This window comes from Ptychodera flava, chromosome 16, assembly GCF_041260155.1.
Source record: "Ptychodera flava strain L36383 chromosome 16, AS_Pfla_20210202, whole genome shotgun sequence".
Taxonomy (NCBI): domain Eukaryota; kingdom Metazoa; phylum Hemichordata; class Enteropneusta; family Ptychoderidae; genus Ptychodera; species Ptychodera flava.
The window spans coordinates 34479793-34503165 of record NC_091943.1 but is presented as its reverse complement, the minus strand read 5'-3'; the positions used below and the strand labels follow the sequence as shown (position 1 = coordinate 34503165).

The following is a 23373-nucleotide window of genomic DNA, read 5'->3' as shown; positions in this document are numbered from 1 at the left end:
GCTGCAGCAAGAAGCATATCTGCATCTGTTCCGTTCCGTGCTCTGTATGAACGTCCGTGTCGAACCGGGTATATGGCGCGCTACACTCTGCTGTGGAGAATCCAACTCAACTACAAAGTTTACCCCGTTTGGGGGTGCAAACGAGAATTCCGAGTACAGGTATCAAGTCAAGCGAAGGACCTTTCATAGGTGTTCTTGTTATGTGGGGGTTATCTCACTTGAAAGAGGATTCAGACCTACCCGGTAATCAGGAGGTACAACAACGAAGTTTGCCCAGCACCGGTAGGCCTACCCCAGCTAGCGGTTGGATCACTGCCATGACCGTGCACAGGACCGGGGCACAGGATCTCTCGATACGTCTATGCACGGTGTATAGCCGTGCAATTTTCCTGCCAAATGCCGCGAAAACCCGCTCGTTTTGTCTATTGTTTCCTGTCATTTTACTATTTCTTTAATACCACGTAATACTAGGAGAAGTAAGACATGGTGATCAACAGTTGGTTGTGGGCCAAGTCGTCGCGGGCCGGTACGTGTGGGACCGGATTTTCTATATCCGTTTACGTCAACGAGGTGACCGTCTCCCAACAACATCTCTCGTGTCCTGCTCTGGCTTGCCGATCATGGTCTTGAGTGTAATTTTTGTGTTAGGCATTGTGCTTGTTGCTGGTCTACATATATAGGCAATGTTGATCATTTTAGTTATGCATTTTCACTGTACTGTACGTACATAGCATTGTGTACAACCAGCGTGATCGCGCGCGATCAAACCTTTTTGTTCACTGTGTCTGCGTGCAGTAAACTCAGCGACATAATGTGCTGAGTGTAGTGTCCCAATGTTCGTAGCTCTACACGAGTTTATAGATAGAAATACACCACAGAAGTTCGTTTCCGATCTTAATATTTTACTATTGCATGATGTTGAGTCTTACAAAGGCCTTAACAAAGTGGGGGACTGCTCCCATCTCACTCCTATTGAAGTTGAGAAGACTTATTATGTTTACAAAAATTCATGTTTATCAACAAAAAAATCACGCACGCGCAGCGCGACGACCACTGCGCTTTAAACGGGGACAAACGCTATCGCTATTGATGAGGGAGCCTTCAGTAATTACAGGGGGTGGGCCGAGGGAATTAGGGGAGGGATACTTTTAGAAAACTGTCCAAGGGGAGGGTGACTTTTCAGAAACCTATCTTTGGGAGGGTCACTTTTAACAGAAGATGATTTTACGCCCAAACCTTTGAGTGTCCATTTGATATTTCCTGAATAGTAAATTGAAGACAAAATACTGTGATTCTTTTAAATACATACACATCATTGACAATCTTCACAAGCAAAGAAGATGCAGTGGTATCCTGCATTAAACACCTTGAACAGTTAAAGCTGATGAAATACAAGAGACAAAAACATATGGGACAGATGGCAAAGTGTATATCAATTATCAACTGTCTATAAATGCACAGATATTGTTAGTATTGTTTTATATTGGCAAAAAATTGATCATAGTTCTCTCATAGACTACCATCTATAGTGAATCAACATTTCGGTGAAATACCAAAATTCAAGATTCAAGACAACTTTATTATCTCTTTACAGAGAAATTAAAACGTGGTTATAAAAATACATAAAAGTAATTACAAGACTGATAAATTTAACACATGACAAGTTTAAAAGTTCTCATTTTGTATTGTTTAAAATGTTAATTGCACTGTGTATAAAACTGTTTTTTGTTCTTTTTGCTTTCGACTTTCGTACACGAAACCGGCGACCAGATGGAAGTAATTCAAAAAATCCAGATAAAATGTAACGCTTGTCATCTATTATTGTGTTGGCTTTCTTTCTGATCCTACAGGTGTATAATTCATTTAGGCTTGTTTGCTTTTCACCGACGACTTTACTACACACATGAACAACTCTGCCTAAAACATTTTTACAATTCACACTTAAACCCCCGAACCAACATAAAAATGAAAAAGTTAGGACAGATTCTACAAAGCTGCGATAGAAATTTCTTAAAGTATCCAGACTTACACCAAGTGAGCGCAGTTTCTGTAAACAATATACTCGTGACTGACATTTATTATTTATTGAGTCAACGTGTGCTTTAAAATTAAGTTTATCGTCTAAAATAGTACCTAGATATTTGTACTCGGATACACAGTCCACCCTGGTACCATCAATGGAAAGGCTTGGAATTTCTGGAGGGTTATTTCTGAAATCTATAACCATCTCTTTTGTCTTTTAACATTAAGATCTAGGTGATTTGCCTTACACCAATATGCAAATTTGGCCACTTCCCTAAAATATACATCATCGGAATTAGACAAGTCTTCAAGGGCGGAATCATCAGAATATTTAATAAGTGGAGTTGACTCACTGCCAGTGCAGTCATTTGTATAAAGGGTAAAGAGAATGGGTGAGAGAACAGTACCTTGCGGAGCACCTGTAAAGGTAGAACGAAAGTCAGAGACTGCTTTCTGATAACGAACGGTCTGGGGTCTGTTTACAAGAAAGTCAATGATCCAAAGAATAAGTCTAGGGTGGACATCGAGATTTAACAATTTTTGAGCCATCAGATGAGGTTGTATGGTGTTAAATGCAGAAGAAAAGTCAATAAATAAGATGCGTACAAATGAACCTGGTTTATCAAGATGACTGTAGGCGTTATGTAATAGGGCAAGTGTGGCATCATCTGTACTCCTGTTACTTCTGTATGCAAATTGGCACGGGTCAAGATGTGGGTCAGTATAATTCATGAGATACCTGAGGACAATGCGCTCAAAACACTTCATTACGATTGGGGTAAGTGCTACTGGACGATAGTCGTTCAGACAGCTGGGATTACGATTTTTAGCAACAGGACAGACAATTGAAGTTTTCCAAATAGAGGGTATTGAATGAACTTTTAAAGACCAGGTATACAATTTACTGAAGACTCCGGCAAGTTGATGGGCACAAGATTTTAAAGTTCTACCGCATATATTATCAGGGCCTGATGCTTTTTTTACTTTAATTTTCCTGAGAACTGATAGGACCATTTCCTCACTAACATCGAAATCACCCTTATCTCCAAGCTTTTGCTGAAGATCAGATCTGGTGTTATCAATCTCATTACTGAAATCGAGCTTATCAAAGCGGCAATAGAACTGATTTAATTCATTGGCCATTTGTACCTGTTCCAAAAAAGTCAGACTATCACAATTTGACTTGGCTTTATTCAGACCAGATAATGTCTTCAGTCCCTTCCACGCATCACACATATTTCCTGATGTAAACTGTGCTTCTACTTTATCCTTGTACTGCTTTTTAGCTTCTCTGATTTCTTTTCTAAGTTTTTGTTGAATGCGCTTACGTTCAAGGCGATCGTTAGATTTGAAAGCTATTTTTTACTGGTTGAGAGTGACTTTGAGGGATTTTGAAATCCATGGCTTATTGTTTGGAAATATTTTCACTTTACGCCTCGGTATAATCATGTCTTGACAGAAAGTAATGTAATCAGAAATGACAGTTGCTGCTTCGTTGACATCGGCACTGGTGTTAATGAACAAATCCCAATCAGTACATTCAAAACAACCTTTCAGCTCGTCAATACTTTCTGATGACCATTTTTTCACCTCTTTCTTAACGACTTTGTCCGTCCGTATTTTGGGTCGATATGCAGGAATAAGATGAATGGTGTTGTGGTCCGAGGTGCCGATTGGAGGACACAGCACTGGTTTATACGCAGTTGGGATATTTCCACTGGTCAAGAATTATATTCAATCGTGTCGGCAGAGAAATGTACTGTTTCAAAGATGGCAACGTTGAACGGAGATTACAGGAATTAAAATCCCCAAAAACAAAATTTGGTGCGTCGGGTGATAAAGACTGCAGTGATCTGACAGTCTTCGCGATCTGTTCAGCCGCACTCGAAGTGTTGGCAGATGGAGGGACATAAACAACAGTAAAAAACAACTGTCCGAATTCCCGTGGCAATTATCTAGGTCGAAGTGATACTGAGAGTAGTTCTACATCGGGTGTGCATAGCTGTTTTCGAACAGTCACACTGCCTTTACTGCACCACTTTTCGTTCACATACATACATACTCCACCTCCTCTTGATTTTCCAGTCACAGTTTTGTCCCTGTCAGTTCTGTATGGTACACCAAACCCTTCAATAAATAAGCTGTCATCCGTGATATTAGAGCACAACCAAGTTTCCGAAAAACAGAGAACACATGCATTCCTGAACTCGGTCAGGTAACTTACATTTGCTTGCAGTTCATCAAAGTTGCTATTGAGACTTGGGCGAATGGAGCGTACATTAGACAAGATGATAGACGGCAGTGGTGGTCTTGTTTTGTTCTGTTTCAGTCTATTCCTCACACCTCCTCGTTTTCCTCTTTTTCTCCTGTTCATTTTCTCCTTATTGTCCTTGATATCATGGTAGTCGAGTCTCACTTCATCAGGAAAGTTATCGAGACAAAAAGCACTAGTATCACTATATGAGCGAAAGTTCAAAAGTAACTCAGGACTGTAGTAGATGGAAGTGACGTGGCCATTGCTGCCATGCTGGTCGGATAGAGCATATACACCAAATCCAAAGACGCCAAAAAATAACACTTTTAAAACCACATACACTTGCAGGAACTTGACAGGCGACATGATATACATCACATCAAAGTTCAGAAAACAACTGCCAACATCAAACTCGAACACAGACGAAATAAACTAGTAAAAGTGGAATTATTAGAGGACACAGAAAAACCACGTCTGGTCGCCACTAGTGCAGCGCCCTCACTCCTTGCACACATACACATCCATTTGTAACCACCCTAGTCTAATCAAGTACATTAATATCAATAATCAGGTTTACACACCTTTTCCTTTCTTATGGAAAAATTATTCATAGTTTCCTCATATACTACCATGTGTAGTAAATCAACATTTTCAATGAAATCCAAAAGCGGGATTTCTTGTACACACATGCACGGTTTACTTCCCACTTCAAGCAAAGAATAGTACATATATTATCACACATGTGTAAATGTACAGATATACATGTAGTTTGTTGTATGGGGAAATTGTCAATAGTTTGCCTGACAGACCTCCATGTATTATGATTTGATATTTTTGGTTAAAGCACTATATCAGCCACATCTTACCGTCTTATAGTTGCGCAAAATATGGTGTCCCGCAAATGCATGACCCTTCCAAAATGGTTGAGCGATAAATTGCAACCCTCCCACTCAAAACGCCACCCCCTCCGTAATTTCTGTCAGTAACTTACTTACCAATTAAATTGTTATGTAACTTAGCTGATACTGTTTCAGTTATTCCTGGGGAGAATATTGCAGTGATTTGGGAGGGTCAAGTTTCAGAATGCCGGACATGGGGAGGGTCACATTTTAGATACAAGGATAAGGGGAGGGTCACATTTTACAGTACAGGTTCTCACAGAGTTCCCCCGGTCCACCCCCTGTAATAAATGAAGGCTTCCTTATATTGATACTAACGTTGATCCTTTTTCTGTATGAAAGAGTTTAACAACTTCCATTAGTCATGCAGAGCCTCCCGCAAAAAAAATCATATTCAAATATGAGGCAAAATCAGACTCAAATGAAAAAGTATATTTGCTGGTTACTTCGATAAAGTATAGAATTCCTAGAATCATATACATGTAAGAGAAGTCATATTTCACCTGGTAAGTTAAAAATTATGTAATATTTCTCAATAATTTATCAATGGGCCTGTTTGACTTCGTACAATATGGTTTGCTGATTAGTTGTGCGCGCTTTCCGCCGTATGTGTTCACTCATATTATACAATGTATTAATAACTGTTCCAAAAGGTTTTATACCATTAGCATTTTATACCATTTGATTGAGTATTTACAAAGCATGATATTATCTTTTAGCTCAGTGTGTAGCGGCCTGTATTATTTTATATAGCAAATGTTTATTCTACTTTGCTTCAGCTGGTTATGATCGAGTTATGAATCGACAATGCGATAGGGAGCTTTAAAAGATGATATGCTGAGCTAGAACCCAGAATATCATCCTTAAAAGCTCGAAATTAACTCTAATGTGAATCTTCTCCACAAGCAAGATTGATTCCTTTTTTTGATGGTCCGACATACTAATTGGACTGTCAGTTTTTGACACAGACCAATTCTAATTCATTACTGCATTTTTATGTCTACCATCTGTTCTCTCTCAAACAATCTGTTGTGAACCACTTAAGTCACGCTACGCGTTGTCCACGTAGCGTTAAGCGCTGAACAGGAATACCTCGGTCACACGCGAGTGGGGATATTGTGCTCTTCTGAAGCCCCTGCGACGCCAGAAACAGCATCTTCCGTCAATGAACGATTCCGGAAAAATTCCCTTTCGCCCGAGTTAATGAGACAAAATACAGAATTGACTCACCATGGGTGCGTTAGATTTCAGCTGGTATAACGAATTCACCAACTATATCACCATACTCACATACAACAAGTATCCACTATATGTCGCCTTTATTGCTATGTTACTGTTCATGTGTAACACAATGAGCAGGTAGGTGGTATACATTTATTTTATTCCATTCTATTACTCAAAATTCATTATCAGCGCTGTTAACTTTGCGTTCATTTTCCATAAGAAAGTACACGTATCATGTTCTTAACGCGGTGAGTACAAATCTGGTACAATTTACAGTGGACATCCGTGCATCAGCTGCATTGGATCGATTGTTGATCTTTCTATACCACTCTGTGCGAGCAAGGAAAGCACAAAGGTTTCGGTGATAGAGAACACCTTTTCTGTAATAACGCAATGAACATGATGAATGCAAACTTACCCAGTTGTTCTACTGTACATGACTGAACCAAGGTTTTGGAACATGTCATCGGTAATGTTTCCTGATTTTGTTGCTCTCTCTCTCTCTCTCTCTCTCTCTCTCTCTCTCTCTCTCTCTCTCTCTCTCTCTCTCTCTCTCTCTCCATGCCGTTAATCTGGCAGTAAGCTGACGCCAACATATACAATATATCAATGAATCTAAATTATACAGGAATGTTTGACTGTTACACGATAACAACATGATACAAACGGATGCAAAATCTCCCGTACCAGTCAGCACCGAGTGGATATTCCATGATGAATTATTAGTAATATAGACAGCGCCATTAGAACACAGTACGGTTGACTCATCAGAGTTCACATACTACCCGAAAGTGGGTGTTTAACCTTGAAGTGTAAAGGGAAACAATGGCAGACACTGCCAACGGAGCTGATCGTGTAAAAAGGTGTTCGTCTGCAGTTTTTCAGTGGGCGGGCAAATTAAAAGATAATCTGCTGGAGGGGAAAAAAGTGAATTTTACTGTAGCCAGGGAAGAAATTGCAGTTGATATTGGGAGGGAGGAAATTTCTAGTCATGAGTACCGGAAAACAGCTAGAGGAGGAGAATGACGTGGTTCATTGAACTTTAGGGAAGTTTAAGTGGTGTCATCTGTGGGAGAGGGCAGTGAGGAGATTGAACTGTTGTGGGGAGGGGCAGACCATAGACACTATAGCATATATGTATAGGGCACCAGGCATTACAATTCAGTAGAAGGGCATGTTTTTCGTGTATGCCAGTGGGGCAGTTGCAAACAGTTTCACTTTCCCTCCAAATAAATAGATCAAGATCAAAAATATATAAAATCTGTATGTCAGCTGAAGAAAGATGTTTTATGATGATTTTATAAAATTGACTGAATTTACAAGTTGGCAGTGCACGCAATGGGTACAGTGGATGACACTCGCATGCAATAAATACATAAGTTCTCATACTTCAATTTCCCGCAATTCTGTCTCAGGAGTTACAAAGTTACGATTGGCTTAAATTTTGACTGTGATGACTGCAGGGAATGCCCGGCAACTTATTAGTTTTTAAGGCCCCCTTGCTTTACTTTGCTTCATTTTGGCTGGCGCGGGGGTAATTTTTTTTGTGTATGAATTTATACTGGTCGGAAACTTTCCTAGGAAAGATCAGATTTATACTATGCATTTTTTCAACATTTTTAAAATTTTCTGTATGTGTTGAGAAACGTTATACAAAGATAGCTATTTCTTTATTCCTTGACAATGAACTTGAAGACAGATTATCATCTCGTCAGTTCCTTCCTTATATCCTGTGTTACACTTAGTTTTAATTCTTTCTGACGTGACTCACCTCTAACCAGTCAAAGTCAAAGACACTTCTTACTTTCCCGCCAAAACCGGCTATATCACAGCCTGAATTAATCACTTTACTTCAGCATATGTTTATGTACAGTATAGTATGTGTATTCGTATACACAGAGCGCATCGCTCACCACTGGAATTGGTCGTCACTCATCCACCCACTGATACATTATCTTATCGTAGCACTAGTTCAACGTAGCCGTAGTAATAAATTTTCAAGAAATAGAGACGCCGCCGCCTCTGTCTCCATCACTTGAACTCAAAATACCCTGCTTCACAAACAATCCCACACAGTAAGGGCGGGCAGGATATCCTGACATGAAACACAGCGAGTGTCAATTCGATGCCATTGCTCTATCAATCATCAAAGTACTCATCGAACATTGAGGGAAGAGGTGAACGCACTTACACTAACGCAATATGCACCACAGTGAAACCGTATTTCTTTCTGCACCGACATGATAATAAAAATATTCCTTTTTTCTTTGAAATTGCAGGTTCGTACTCATAGTAACGAATGTGGCTATGGCCAATGAAATCCACTTTGGCGACAAAATATGCAGATCTGTACTGTCACTTGACTCATTCCCTCCAAAGGCAGACCTTTGTTATTCAAAACCGTTACTGTAAGTTGTCACATCATTGTATTTATGAGCATAATACATAATGTAAATTCTTTTAAAATTTATAGTAGTATATATACTAGTAACCAAATATACGGAAAGCCATACATACATATATACATACATACATATATACATACACACATACATAGCATATTTCTAAATGAAAATCGTAAAGTATTATTTTTTTTCCATTTTGTCTATTTCTATCTGTTACAATTCACAGACTGATATTGCATACATGACCAGTATTTATATTAATAGAGAAATAGCGATGTTATAGTGCGATTGCCTTGCATCTATACATTAGGGGACTACCATGTATAGCATTATACCACTGTTTGTGTGAATTTACAATTCCGATCATTTATCACTTTTTGTCGCTATTATATTTGTGTACAGCTGCTACCTATACACAACGATGATCACAATGCCAACATCGTCGTGTAAAGCATTGGTATTCAAACAGATCAATATCTTTAATCCTTCAACTCAACGGAGAGCTATCAAAAACCCACAAAATATCTCTCCGCCTGCTTGTTACCCCTGTTGGTATTAGAGCTATCATTAACGATTAAACGACTTAGCTGTTTGTCTTACGTCCTGGTGAAATGGCCCAAAAATTAATTATAGCGGTAATTTTCGTAGGACATCGTAAACTATCGAATATACATTTCACAGTGTTAATAACAACATTGTTCGTCATCAACGTCATAATCATTATCGTCACCACTACCACCACCTTAGCCATCACCATCGTTCGTCGTCATACATATTCATTTGGTGCAAAATAAAACAAGTCAAATCTTGGAACGAACAGAAAGTGCAAGCCGGTATTCTGACCATGATGCAACCCCCCTTTAGATTTAATCCTTCCATCACTATGGTTTGGCCAAAACCAATCGTTATGAATGGAGAGTATGAGCCTGTTTACGGGAAAAATTGGGGTGAAACAGGTTAATGGCACATCTCTGTGTCTGCAGTTTTCTTTGTATATAATCTGTAGCGGTAAAAACTGACAATGTTATGATTGAGATTATGAATGAGTGGGTGTACTCCGTCTGGTGGCTAGAAATTAAAAAAACAACACATAGTATTCCATCACTCAGGCAACAATACATAAAATATCCAGCAGCTTAATTATGTTAATTTAAGGATCGAGACATATCTTTGGAAGGGTGGCAAATTTGAAAAAAAAAACGCAGAAAAAATCCCGCCTGGCTGCATGTACAACTTCATATTCCCGAAAAATAAAATGGTGCGTGGGATTCTGGAAAGCGGTATAATGCATTTTCTACAAACACAGTAATCTGTCAAATCTTTGACTCAGTTAAAAAATCCATGTTCTCCATCTGACTACCCCCCCCTGAGATATGTGATCTTATCCGTACATCAGAGACCTTACACTTTGGGCACAAAGACATACAGCTAGAGAGAGAGAGAGAGAGAGAGAGAGAGAGAGTATGCGACAATACATCGCGACTTTGTCATATTCTACTTCACAGATGTGACAATACAAGTGGTGGCAAGTCAAATGATTGCGAGTGGTACTACACAGGAACGGGCTACGAGTATCAGCTACTGGCGGGACCGCTGTTCAACATCATCTTCAGCTTCAGCTTGGTGCCCATGGGTATATGCTTGGAAAGGAATCGTAACAATAGGAAGACCGTCATTGCGTATTCTGCTGTGTTGTGGAGTTCCATGGTGCTGATTGGAGGACTTTCAACGCAGTACTGGCATTTGGCATTGACGAGACTGGCCATTGCGTTTTTGTAAGTGATGTCAGATTCTTGATGCTGCACGGTTTTTGTCGCTGTTAAATTTGCGTCATCACGGATCGATGTTTCTTTGCTCTGTTCATTCAAAATTTAAGTAAATTTTAAGTAAATTTTAAACTTGTTATTCAAAAAAACGATGGGGGGGGGGCTCGAGGAATCGCGATTGAAATCTTATTTTTTCAGACACCCCTCAGTACCCTATAAAATTTTCAAATGCCCCCTCTATATGGTCAAAATTTTTCAAGTCCCCCCCGACTATCACAGGCCCGCATATTTGTAAAGGATGTGAGCGCAGAAAAAATAAATACGTATTGCGCCATTCCGCTCACAGGTGTTCAACTCTACTTGTATTAGCACTTTGTATAGTCATATTCTCAAGGCAAGTTCTTTAAATGCATCAGTGAATTTTTTAGATTAAATTTATTGGTCTAAAAGCCAACTTGAGTTAATCCAACTCTGGCCAGGTCAATTACTCCTGCCGAAGAGCACTCAAAATGACAACCATAAGAGAGTAGGCAAATTGTGAATTTCTGGATAATTGCCATATTGTAAAAAACTGAGCACAGTGACCTACCAAAAATTTGTTTCAAAAGTACAAGACATATATGAATTAGATGCTACTCAAAATTGACAATACTGGAAGATTAAGATATTCCATCAAATAAATGTTTTAATCTCTGAAATTTTGGGTGTAATAATTGCAAATTTGGTTAAAAAATAAATGATTCCATTTGGTCACATATTTTTTCATTTAGTCTTTACTGTTCAAAGTTTTATTTTTGTATTATTTTATGACAAGAATGTGAAAATTTAGAAAATCAAGCATGGTGACCCCCATCTTTTTTCTTTAATATTTGATTATTCTCATATGCAAGAATTTAAAAATTTCCATGTGTTCTTCCATGTGTTGCTCACTGGCCTGATCTTGTTTACAAGTACCCGTATGTTTCACTGTCATGAGAGACATTTGACTCAAACTCTTCTTCAACTACTATGTACATCAGGGTCAGAGCTATCTCTGCCACTGTTCAGATATGCAGTAACAGTGACATTGCAGTTAGGAGGCAGTAAATGATAGTGACACTACCCGTAGGCAGTAGCTGTATTAACTTTGATAATTTTGACAATATTTTGGGTCAGTTTATACAACTGCGTTCTTGTTCTACTCCCTACAGCATGTTGAATTGTCCAGTATTCAGCTCGCTATCACAGCCTGTGTATGTGTACCATGCATTTGTATCACTGACAACAGACTGTCGGTCTGGACTCCAATTAAATCATCACCTAATACATATTTAGACATACAGGCTTTGTCAACAAACTAAATATTGTGTGTTTGAGCATGCTGTAGGGAGATAGCAAGAAACTGTAGTTGTCATATTGCATAGAAATATTGCAGAAATCATTAACAGTTGCAGCTTCTGCCATGTTACTAGGCTCAAGTTTGGTTTTTTACGACAATCACAGATGTTTAGATTTTTTCGAGATAAAAGCCATGAAATGTGACAAAATGGTTCTAGATTTTGTTAATTACTAACAACATTTGGATGACTTAAAAATGGTATTCATTTTTCATTGAGTTACCTACAAGAACTTGGAACTGGAAAATGTAAAAGGCTACCAAGAAATTTTCAAGTCCCCCCTACAGGTAGAGCAAAATTTTCAAGTCCCCCCTCTACTACCCCCAAAATTTTCGAATCCCCCCTGAATTCCTCCAGCCCCCCTAATCGTTTTATGTGAACGCAGCCTTACCATCATGCTGGCGATATAGCACGCTCGCGAAGACTTGCCCGGATCATAGAGACCTAACGGCTGTACAGAAACTAGTATTCATCCGAGTATCTTGAAAAGAAAACTGAAGCGGCGGGATGTCTTTTGATTTATTTTAACGAAGCAATAAATATTCCCGATAATTTTGTCATGGAATACCCATGCAAGCCACAAATGCATTCACCGGTCTTCCATAGCAATGATACAACACAGTCGTTTGGAGAGCTATTCAGCGCTGGGACTATTCGCCCCATAGACGAGTGTACAGAAGCGAGAACTTCTGTACACTCGTCTCGCCAGCCAAAGCATGATTTCCGCTCCGCGGACCTACACGAACGCAGAGCTGTTGCCGTAAAGGGACATGTGATTTGCGACGATGGTTAAAAGCGGCAGTCCTCAATCCCTATAGTTCTATTAGCGCTTGCTGACATTGACTATTTACGTGATGTTTTAACAGGCTTTTGTTCTCTGTCGAAAGTTGTGTCCGGTCAGTAAAATTATGGCAGTGCTCGCACTAGTAATCCTACTTACGGATACAGTTTAGAAATGCAATTTGAAAATATTCGGTTTACGACAACTTCCAACCTTGCTTGACAAACAGACCTTTGTTATTTTGCCAAGATGAACTTTGTTAACTATTAAAGTTACCATCAGAATAGCACAACTTATTCTTGTTTGTGTTTTCGGTTTCTCCCGCTATCTTTTGTTCTCAGCGAAGCTCCATTTACAGCCTTTGCAATTAGTCTTCTGTCCAGCTACTTCACTCAGGTAATATTTCAGATTTCACTCATAATACACACTACCTAATTCCCATTCATTTACAGTGTATTTCCGCTTTATCCTGTGTACGGTCGTTCAGAAGTGTGTAGATAGCGTGAAAGCTGTGAACAGCAAGAACTTGTGACATCTGATCATGATGGCATGGCAAAGTGTTAAAATTGACAAGGAATGGAAAATGAATGGAAAAGAATGAATTTTATGAAAAGACAATTTGTTTCGGAAGAAACCGTTTGCTGAGGCCGAAAAAAAACCAACAAAGCAAAACTAGTTTTACGTGTACTTGTGCTGCAACAGTTCGAATCGAATTAATTGGAGATTGTTCATCTCTTAACAGGAACTGAGGGCAATGGCGTTGAGCCTGTTTACATCAGGAATACATTTTGGCTTCAGTATGGCATTTGTTATCAAAATAGCTGCCAATGACTTGGGTTGGCGAGCGGCGTACTTTGTAACCGGAATACCGGGCCTCGTTCTGGGATTGCTGGCATACATCACAATCCGAGAACCGGGTAAAGAGGTGAGAACCACTGCCTCCTTGGTAAACTAGAAATATTAGTTATTCAACTATACTACATCAGAGATAATGTGTTTAATTCCTGAAAACGATTTGTCGTCAGGAAGTTTTTTCAAGAATAGGTTGAATGATGTAAAGAATGCAAAAAAAAATGGAAATAACATTTTTCGGAAACTTTACTATGAAGTGCTGTATTTTGTCAGCTGTTTAAGTCAGCCAGCATGGTTTGAAATCTCTCCTGCAAAAATGCTTGGGAGATGCTAGATTGCAAGCAGTATGCAGGTCGGGGCTTCGACTTTCTTACTGCCCTTGGTTTGATACGCAGGTTTTAATCTGTTACCTACATTGATGTGCTCTCAATGGCCTGACTTGCCCGGCCCCACAAGCCATACATGTATGTGTAGCAACAAAAATTCAGGGTAGGAGGGGGTCACACTGCGTAGCAAATGAGGGACTCTGAGTGAGTATAGTCATTGTAAAAACTGAAAGGAGGGGCATAGAAGGCTGGCGAAGGCCGAATAGAAAACCTAATTAAATGGTAAAACATACTATTTTCCATTCGTAATTTAAGCGAAGGACAACATATTCAGCGCAGGATAAGATGTAGAGAAGTATTATCAACCCATTCTGTTACGAAAATATCGTCCTTCGCCCTATTTTGCATGACGATGGTGTACATGTCCTTCATGATAGTCTGCACTAACAGCATTGCCCATCGCCAAATGATACAGCGAAAATGCCCTTCACCCTATTCTGTAATGACAACAGTACCCTTCACTGTAGTCTGCACTAATAACACTGTCCTTCTCCAAATTTTCAGTGAAAATACTGTCCTTCAGCATATTCTGCACTAATGATGTTGCCCTTCGCGCGATTTTGCAGTGAAAAAATGTTCTTCACTCCGTGTTGAGGAGTGAAAATCCTGGCCTTCAACCCATTTTGTACGGATGGCACAGTTATCCGATATTCAATACTCTTCAGGTCTTTCACTCAATGCTGGACTGAAAATACCGTTTTCGTCTTTTCTGTATTCAGAAATATCATCATTCGTAGTCCTCCAATGTCCTTCGTTTTAGTCTCACCCTAGTCACAGCTTTAGAACGACCACCTGTTACACTGTGGGACTGGTCAGTTTCTTCAGCCTGAGAGGGGCGGTGGATCCAGAAGGGTCACCATGTTTTTCAAATGCTTAATAAAGGGGGGGGGGGTGTCAGTGTGTTTTTGAATCGAAAGACGGGCTCATACTTGCCCAAAATACACATTAGCCACGCTTCAGCCACAAATTGCATGTTTCACCGTACCCTTTGGGCACGTAACTTTAATGCATCATATATATATATATATATATATATATATATATATATATACAATCTGATGACTTATAGAACTGGGTTGCTTCCAATCCCGAGTAGCAATAAAATAGCGACGTTTCGGTGCTACTAGCGTACCTTCATCAAGCTATGCAACAACACGAATACAAACGAAACTGGAGGTACCACTGAATGGAATAAATACTCGTGCACATTCGTACGCGAAGGGCGAGAACATTACAACGGGCGGGATGGGAACTGTAAATACACACAAAAGGCGACAACATTACAATAGAGGGGTGAAAATTACATGCGGTAGGCAGAAAGTTGCTTAATCTGAAATTGCTGTTGGTTCGTATTCATTGAGTCCCTTTGGATGGATTGTTCCTACTCTTTAAATCCAGAGACTCTCTAATGTTTTTGCCATTTGAACATTAGTGCTTGGTATGTGACAAAGTACTGTGGCAATTAGAGCATTGTCTTTCAAAGTGTGGCCAGGCATTCTAAAGTGAGGAACAACGTAGGGAGATCTGTCTGATTTGTTTGTTTTGTTTCAATATTTGACCGATGTCCATTGAGGCGTTTATGAAACGGTTGTGTAGTTTAACCAATTTGAATACCACAGGTTTTGCAAGTATATATATATATATATATATATATATATATATATATATATATATATATATATATATATATATATATATATATATATATATATATATATATATATATATATATACTCTTCAGGGTTGACTGGGGTGACAAAGTAACAAAGTTGTGACTCTGAATTTCGCGCTCTATGCAGTCATCAGACAACCCTGAAGTACAAATCGCTCTGCAGAATGACTGCATCAAGCTTTCTCAACCAGCGAGTACAACCTTACCTACATATACATACATTATAATATACCGGTATATATATATATAAATATACATATATATATATATATATATATTTTACATATATTACGTATATGTATATATATATATATTTATATATATACATGTATTATATAAAATAATAAGTAATAGATTTCATTACTTTGTACTTGAAGGAATTTGTTTATTTATAACGCTCTGCTTCAGCATTGAGCACTGTAATTTCCCACGAGGACATCTGTATACTGAGAGAGAGAGATATATATATATATATTAGAGAGAGAGAGAGAGATATATATATATATATATATATATATAATATATATATATATATATATATATATATATATATATATATATATATATATATATATATATATATATATATATATATATATATATATATATACACAAGATATATCTGGGTGTTTGCAAATTGAAAGTCTGTTTTGCAAGGTGTTATTATGAAATCTGCTGTTCATATTAAAAGCAAGACAAATGCCTGATACTTTTCTCTTTGAGAATTCAGTTTAAGAAAGCAACATGCACTAATATTTCACTTTGATACAGTGACATATTTTAGAAAGAGAAAAATGACAAGATATTTTTTGTTCTCATTGATGCAACTATTATTGTCCTTCCTGTTACAGGGTTTCAAATAAAAGGTGTTATTTTCATGTGTAAAAGGCAGTTTTTGTCATTATCAGCTGTGCTTTTATGGTTTCAATGATAAAAGAAAACGTCCTTTCAGACACTGTGCACATCAGATTTGGCTACAATTTAAAGCTATTCTCTCTTTGATATTAGTGATTGACATCCATTTATGTACCACAGTTTTAGACATCTGGTTATGCATACATGTGCAGAGTATGAAATACATTCACAGCTCATTCAAAATACTGTATTCAAACTTTAAAATTGAGAATTTGAAATTCACTTATAATATATATATATATATATATATATATATATATATATATATATATATATATATATATATTTTAACTTTTTGTTTTGTCTCTGGGTGAATTATCTTTTTGTTTTTACCTTTGTCTCCAGGGCTGGGGGCCGGGGTAACCAATTTCAAAGGTTGGAATAGGGGGATCACCCTGTTTTCAAAAGTTGGAAGGGGAGTCAGCCATTATTTGATGTCTGCAAAAGATTCCTCCCCCCCCTCACTGAGGAAATTGTGCAGTCCCTAATATCAGTGAATTGCCATTGAAGATGTCTGACAAACCAGTGAATACTAATGCACTTGTATGATAAAGAGTTTACATACGACCAACAAACTAGACTGCAGGACTTGCAAACTAGACTGCAGGACTAGCAAACTAGACTGCAGGACTAGCAAACTAGACTGCAGGACTTGCAAACTAGACTGCAGGACTAGCAAACTAGACTGCAGGACTTGCAAACTAGACTACAGGACTAGCTTGACTGCAGAGTGCAAGAAGTAATGATGCTAGCAAATTAGGCTGTAGGACTGCTGGACTGAGATTTATACTTGTGTAAGGGCCAGCAAGTACTGTACCTTAATGGCTTTGTTCCACTATGAAAAGTGCATAGCCTGCTGACTGACTCACAAATTACTTTTGTTTGTTTGTATTTCAGTTGGCAAAGGGAGATCCCGTCATTAATAACAGAGACAAAACTATATCCAAAAAGTCTATCGACCAAACACTTACACCAGCTCCTCTTTTTAACCCACTGTACATAATGATAGTTCTTGCGGCTGCAGCACGTTGCGGTGGTGGGCGTATGTATAGTTACAATTTTCACAATTATATTCAACATTACTATCCGGGCTACCCGACGGAACATTATCTCAGTTGGATCCCGGCAGTTGTTGGAATTTTTGCATCTACAATAGGAGGCATATGGGCTGACAGAAAAGCTGCCACATCCCAAGGTTACAAAGGAAGGCTGAAAGTGCTGCTACTAGGTGTGGTAAGTTCAAGGTCAAAATACTTGCTCTTTCAGTGTGTTCCTCATGAATCTTTATAAAACCATTATTTCACTTTGTTACTTTGTTGGTACAGTTGGCAAATACAGTATGTTGGTGAATGGTATCTATGGCAACCAGTGCCAGAGACAGACAACCAGACCTTGATTGGGAATGATATCATACATAGGTTTATGATTGATTCTCCTAGTTTATGCACACAAACACTCTGTTGAAAACCAAAAATAGATTTAGCTCTGGTAAACTTCACCCCAGGTAAGACCAGGAGATGCTATTTGTAAAATATCATTCAACCATCTGAGATGTAACTTTTGTGTCAGAAAAGCGAAATTCCTGTATCACTGTATCGGTCCTGACTACAGTTTCATAAGCTGTAACTTTTGATACACCTTCAATAATTTTTCTTCTATTTGTAAAATACGGATTTTTGATAATCTTCCTACATCAGGTCTTCCCTTTGTCAATGTATACATACAACCTGTACATGCGTATTGTAAAATCTTTCTGGTGACAACTAAATTTCAGTCTGAACTAGAATTCCTTGATCAACAATCAAATTGCATGCATATAATACACATTGTGTTGCATTGCCAAAGCTACTATTACTTTACATTTCAATATCCTTTAAGAAAAATGAGTAAAATTTTCTTGTTTTTTGGATGTCATCAAAAGTTACAGCTATTGTGCCTTTAAGGTAGAACGCACCTCGGGGACAGACATTCGGACTCTCAAACTTTTACAATTCTCTTCTGATATACCACATGTGGGGGTTCATTTTAAAGCTCTTGGTGAAAGAAAACTTTTCAACGGCTTAGTTTTCGAAATTCAATATTTTTATTTTTCTCCATAGAGTTAACACAGGAATGGCGGCCATTTTGAATTTCTAATATCGGTAAATCTTGGGTTATTGTTTGTCTATTACCAATATTTGCACGGTGACCCCCTATTTTTATTCTTGATTTTGAAAGAGAATGATTGAAAGATTCCTTTACGAAAGTTAGAGCAAAAGTTTAAGTCTTTCACTTTCGAGGTGCATACTACCTTAAGGTAGAATGCGCCTTGAAAATGAAAGACTTAAACTTTTGCTCAAACTTTCCCAGAGGAATCATCAACCATTCTCTTTCTAAAGCAAGAATGTAAAATTTGGGTCACTTTGCAAATTTTGCTACTCGAGAAACAAATTCCTTAAGATTTACAGATATTTGAAATTCACAATGGGCGCTGCCTCTGTGTTAACTCTACAGTAAAAAACACGTTTTGATTTTCGAAAAAACTAAGAGGGTTACTGTGGTTTTACGACTTATCCGGACACCAAACTTGCTAATTACCCAGCAACTTCGCTGATGATATTGAGACTTTGATCAGTAATTACCAAAGCACTTTGGTAATTCACCTCAAACTTGATACTTGATCTGGCTGCAGTAACTCCATGGGTGGCAAAGTGTAAACACAGACGCTGACAGCCACAGTGGATACAGTGATAGCATAAACCATTGTGAGACATGAGTTTGCACTCAAAGTATTCAACAGTGTACCCATACAAAAAATTGCTGAACAAAATGATGAAAATGGCACAGGACTAATACAACTTGCAATGCAGTAAACCTGCCCACTGCACCAAAATATTTCTGTAACTTCAATCATGGTAACTCCATGCTTCAATGGACATCATATCTGATTGAACAGTCCTACTTAAATACTTTTTCCGCTCAATTCGTGCTGATTTAGGCACAATTATTGAACACCACTCAAACTTTCAATCACTTTCCTAAATCGACTTACACCTGCAGAAATGGTAAAGGAAGCTAGAATACAGAAAAGATTTTCAATCACTCTATCTCCATGAATTGGCATACCTCGGTCACATTTATGCTGATAGACAACCATTGCCAAAAGGCAGCAAAATGCGCAACGATTTCGAGCTAAACTGACACAGTATTTCATATCCCTGCATCAAATGAAATTGAAAACATAATCCCATCAGTGACATTTGGTAAAATTTTCCCATGAATCATATCTTAAAAAGACGTCTTGTAACTTTGCCGATCAACAGCACAGTGTGAACTGTGAAGTGGCATCTGCATTGCCTGCACATAAAAGCAACTCAGCGTACCTCAGTATCAAATGGTCTGCATCTTATGAAAACAACAATTGGCAGTGAAAGTTGTAATAGTCACCGGTAAAAACTCTTCACAGATGAAAGGATAATTGCTTCAAACGAATGCAACTGCAGGTTTCAGAGGAGGAAAACCAATGGCGGATGTGCGGAGTGGGACTATTCTTAGGTGACAGAGACGGAGGGTCATACGATTATAAATAAACTGGATAATGTAGGATTTTCCTCACAATACTGTAATAGGAATTCCAATGTCCCCTTGTTTTAACATAAGTTATAATTTTGCTGCTCTGAAAAGTAATTTAACAAACTCTAACGACCCATTATACTCTTCTAATCTCTCCGTAGTTGAGTTTTACATGCAACACGGATGAACAGCTCACATGTACATAATTATGTTGGTTTTACTGAGGAATGCTGTTCAGTGGAATGCAACCCCTGGTCACAAATTAGTTTATGGCACCAGTATGATACTTATCAGTGACTTTGTATACACATTGTGTACCCCATGGAGCACTCATGCAGCCAGATCAAGTATCAAGTTTGAGGTGAATTACCAAAGTGCTTTGGTAATTACCGATCAAAGTCTCAATATCATCAGCGAAGTTGCTGGGTAATTAGCAAGTTTGGTGTCCGGATAAGTCGTAAAACCACAGTAAAAGTATTTTTTACACCAAGAGCTTTAAAATGAACCCTCACAAGTGGTATATCAGAAAAGAATTATAAAAGTTAGAGAGTGTAAATATCTGTCCTCAAGGCCCATTCAACCTTAATCAACAATCCAAACAAAGAGAACAAGCGGTGATGAATTTGCTGTTAGTAAATACATTTATGTTAATGTATTCAAGCAATTCCACTTCAAGAAATAACAACATTACATTGCACATCCTGGAGAAAGGGAGAAATTCAGGTTCCTCACAATGAATGGATACAAATGTTTTAATATTGTCTTTTCTGGCAAACTTTGAGCTCCATGAAAATATACGAACAAAGTTGGCCATTTTCTTTACTTTACATTGTAAAATAAATATAAAATATATAATTATTACTAAATAACTAATTTTCAACAGAAATGACTGTACTTGGGTTTTTTTTCATTTTTTTAGTGGTTATCAGTTCCATCGGCAGTGCTAGCTCTGTACATGCCACCACCATGGTGTTTTGTGATGCTACTTTTTGGAGCATTCTTCCATGACTTGGGTGGCGGGATAATCACAACGGTACTTGTGGAACAGGCCCCCGCGGGGCGTCAGACATCAGCTATGACCATATTCTGTTTCACCATCAACATGCTGGGCGGAAACCTTGTACTTCTCTTGCCAGTATTCAGGGCTCTCTTCGGCTGGCTCACATCGATGCTGCTTCTTTGGCCAGGAGCGTTTGCAGTCTCTGGCACCTTGTTTCTGTGGGCGTTGATTTTGTCAGATAAAAGAATCATCAAGAAAACTGACAGCAATCCAAATAACCACGGCATTTATGTATGAGAGAAATTTTGATTTTGACAATAAAGTTTGAGAACTTGTTTTGGAAAAAATTTGTCTTTTTTTCACAAAATTGTGATATGGTCAGTGACACTGTGGTGACAAAGGTAGCCTTTCCATTCTATGGAGAGCAGTTGATCAATCTATTATTATCATGAACCTTTAAAGAGGCACTCCCATTTGGTAACATTTTTAAAACACATTTTTTTAATGCCAACGGTCGATATTTGACGTGGCGACTGCGCGCGGATCGCGAGATATCGAAAAAAACATGTCACTTTCATGAGCGGATTTTTCACATCCTGAAGTTTTACGATCGTTTCTGATTATGACGCTAAATCCCCAGAAGGTTTGTTGTTGTGCTGATTGACGATATTCTAGGGAGTCCATAAGTTCGAACGACGCAATTTTACCTCCCACTGCGAAGGCTTTATATACAGCATTATGCCTTTACCACAGGTCAGTTTTTGAAAACTTCTTCTTAGCTTTTGTCGTTTTCATTATTCTAAATCAGACGTATTACATTATTTAAAACCAATATATTATATTTTTAACCAATACCACATGAACATCAGTTTTTACGTGTTAAATAGCCGCCTTCGATGACTACAATTTGTCGTCTGCCACACAGTACGTGTGGTTCGCCGCGCGCGTAGTATGCGTCTATGCATACCACGCGGTGGCCGCTATGTATCCACCGCACGTAACTGTGCTAGTCACCTATGCGAATTCTGGTGGAATCAGCAAAAATTGTTTTTCGTTTTTACGCCAAGTCAGTAAGACTCATCTTTCTCCCACGGGGCATGACTGATCACCGACGCCAGTGGTACTGTGGCGTACAGCAGCGTAAGCGTAGACTCGTACTCCATAGCTTAGTTGACAATGGCCCCAGTGCCGAACGTTCGATGTTCGAAAGCTGAATTTAGGTGGGCCACCGGAATTCAAACTTTTACTTTTTTGAAGACATGTTTTATCGATATCTCACAATCTGCTTGCAGTCGCCACGTCAAATATCTACCGTTGGCATTAAAAACATGTGTTTTAAAAAATGTTACCAAGTGGGAGTGCCTCTTTAATACCTGTACATCCAGGTTTTTTCTTGGTGTGAATTCACAACTTTGTTAGGACAAACTGTGATATCACACCATCTTTGACAAATTCTGTACATAATGCCCTTGTGAATAAGTTTTAATATAAAATTTGCATTTTTCTAGAAGCACAAACGTTGCATGTTGAATACCACATATTTTGCCAAAAATACAAGGATGGATGGTCTTGGCGGGGTCATGAAAATAGTCTTATTGATCAGTGAAACCTGCTATATCAAAATGTGTTTTAAAAATCATCTTGTTGTCCATCTGTTAACATCAATGCTGCACCAAAACAAAATAAGCTCTTTCCATAATTACCTCAAAACAGAAACTTTTGAAGTGTTTGCCTGTGCCTTTTTCAAGGAAAGTTTAAATCAATCTCTTTCATAATTGAAGATACGGTAAGTTTTCAATCGGGTTTGAACTCACAACATATGGCAGTCAGTTACCTAGCGGTGAAGTCAGGGGTCACTATGTGTCACAAATTATCTACAATTTACTGCTATTTACTGATTTTTGAAATTTAAAATTGCAGCTATGCCTTGTTTTTGTGACTTTCAAAATACCTGACCATAAAAATGTATTTCCTTAGCTGGCTTCAAAATGATTCCACACAAGCAGACCTGAAAAATGTAAAAATTTGAGTGCACCTCTAAAACTCACATTTGCCTCTATTTTCATTGGTGTTTAGTTTCTTATAGCTTGACTTGCACTATAAACACAATTACTCCAGTGCAGTGAAACATTGGACAGTATTCAAGAAATCACTGTCAGTTTTTGTACATCAAATGAAATCTCATGAACAGACAATGCTATTTTGTAAAATAAAGTTACAAATTAGTACTAACAAGTGAAAAGTTCTACTCAAGCAATGTACGTTCAAT

At 38.3% G+C, this 23373-nt stretch overlaps 1 protein-coding gene across 1 annotated transcript; it reads left to right on the top strand.

Moving 5' to 3' along the window:
- The first annotated feature begins 6213 nt into the window (after positions 1-6213).
- LOC139114673 (uncharacterized) lies at positions 6214-21486 on the top strand. Its single transcript, XM_070676536.1, has 7 exons — positions 6214-6534; positions 8679-8807; positions 10310-10579; positions 13069-13123; positions 13470-13652; positions 17450-17785; positions 21024-21486. Exons 1-7 carry the CDS (start codon positions 6407-6409, stop codon positions 21399-21401), a joined length of 1479 nt encoding a protein of 492 aa, XP_070532637.1. The 5' UTR covers positions 6214-6406; the 3' UTR covers positions 21402-21486.
- Positions 21487-23373: the final 1887 nt, after the last annotated feature.

What these genes read in the sequence shown, in the direction of transcription:
- LOC139114673 (XM_070676536.1), top strand. Translation starts at nt 6,407, where the DNA reads ATGGGTGCGTTAGATTTCAGCTGGTATAACGAATTCACCAACTATATC. An exon ending in TGTTATTCAAAACCGTTACT is followed by an intron (nt 8,808 to 10,309) that starts GTAAGTTGTCAC and finishes TCTACTTCACAG; the next exon opens with ATGTGACAATACAAGTGGTG. An exon ending in TGTCCAGCTACTTCACTCAG is followed by an intron (nt 13,124 to 13,469) that starts GTAATATTTCAG and finishes ATCTCTTAACAG; the next exon opens with GAACTGAGGGCAATGGCGTT.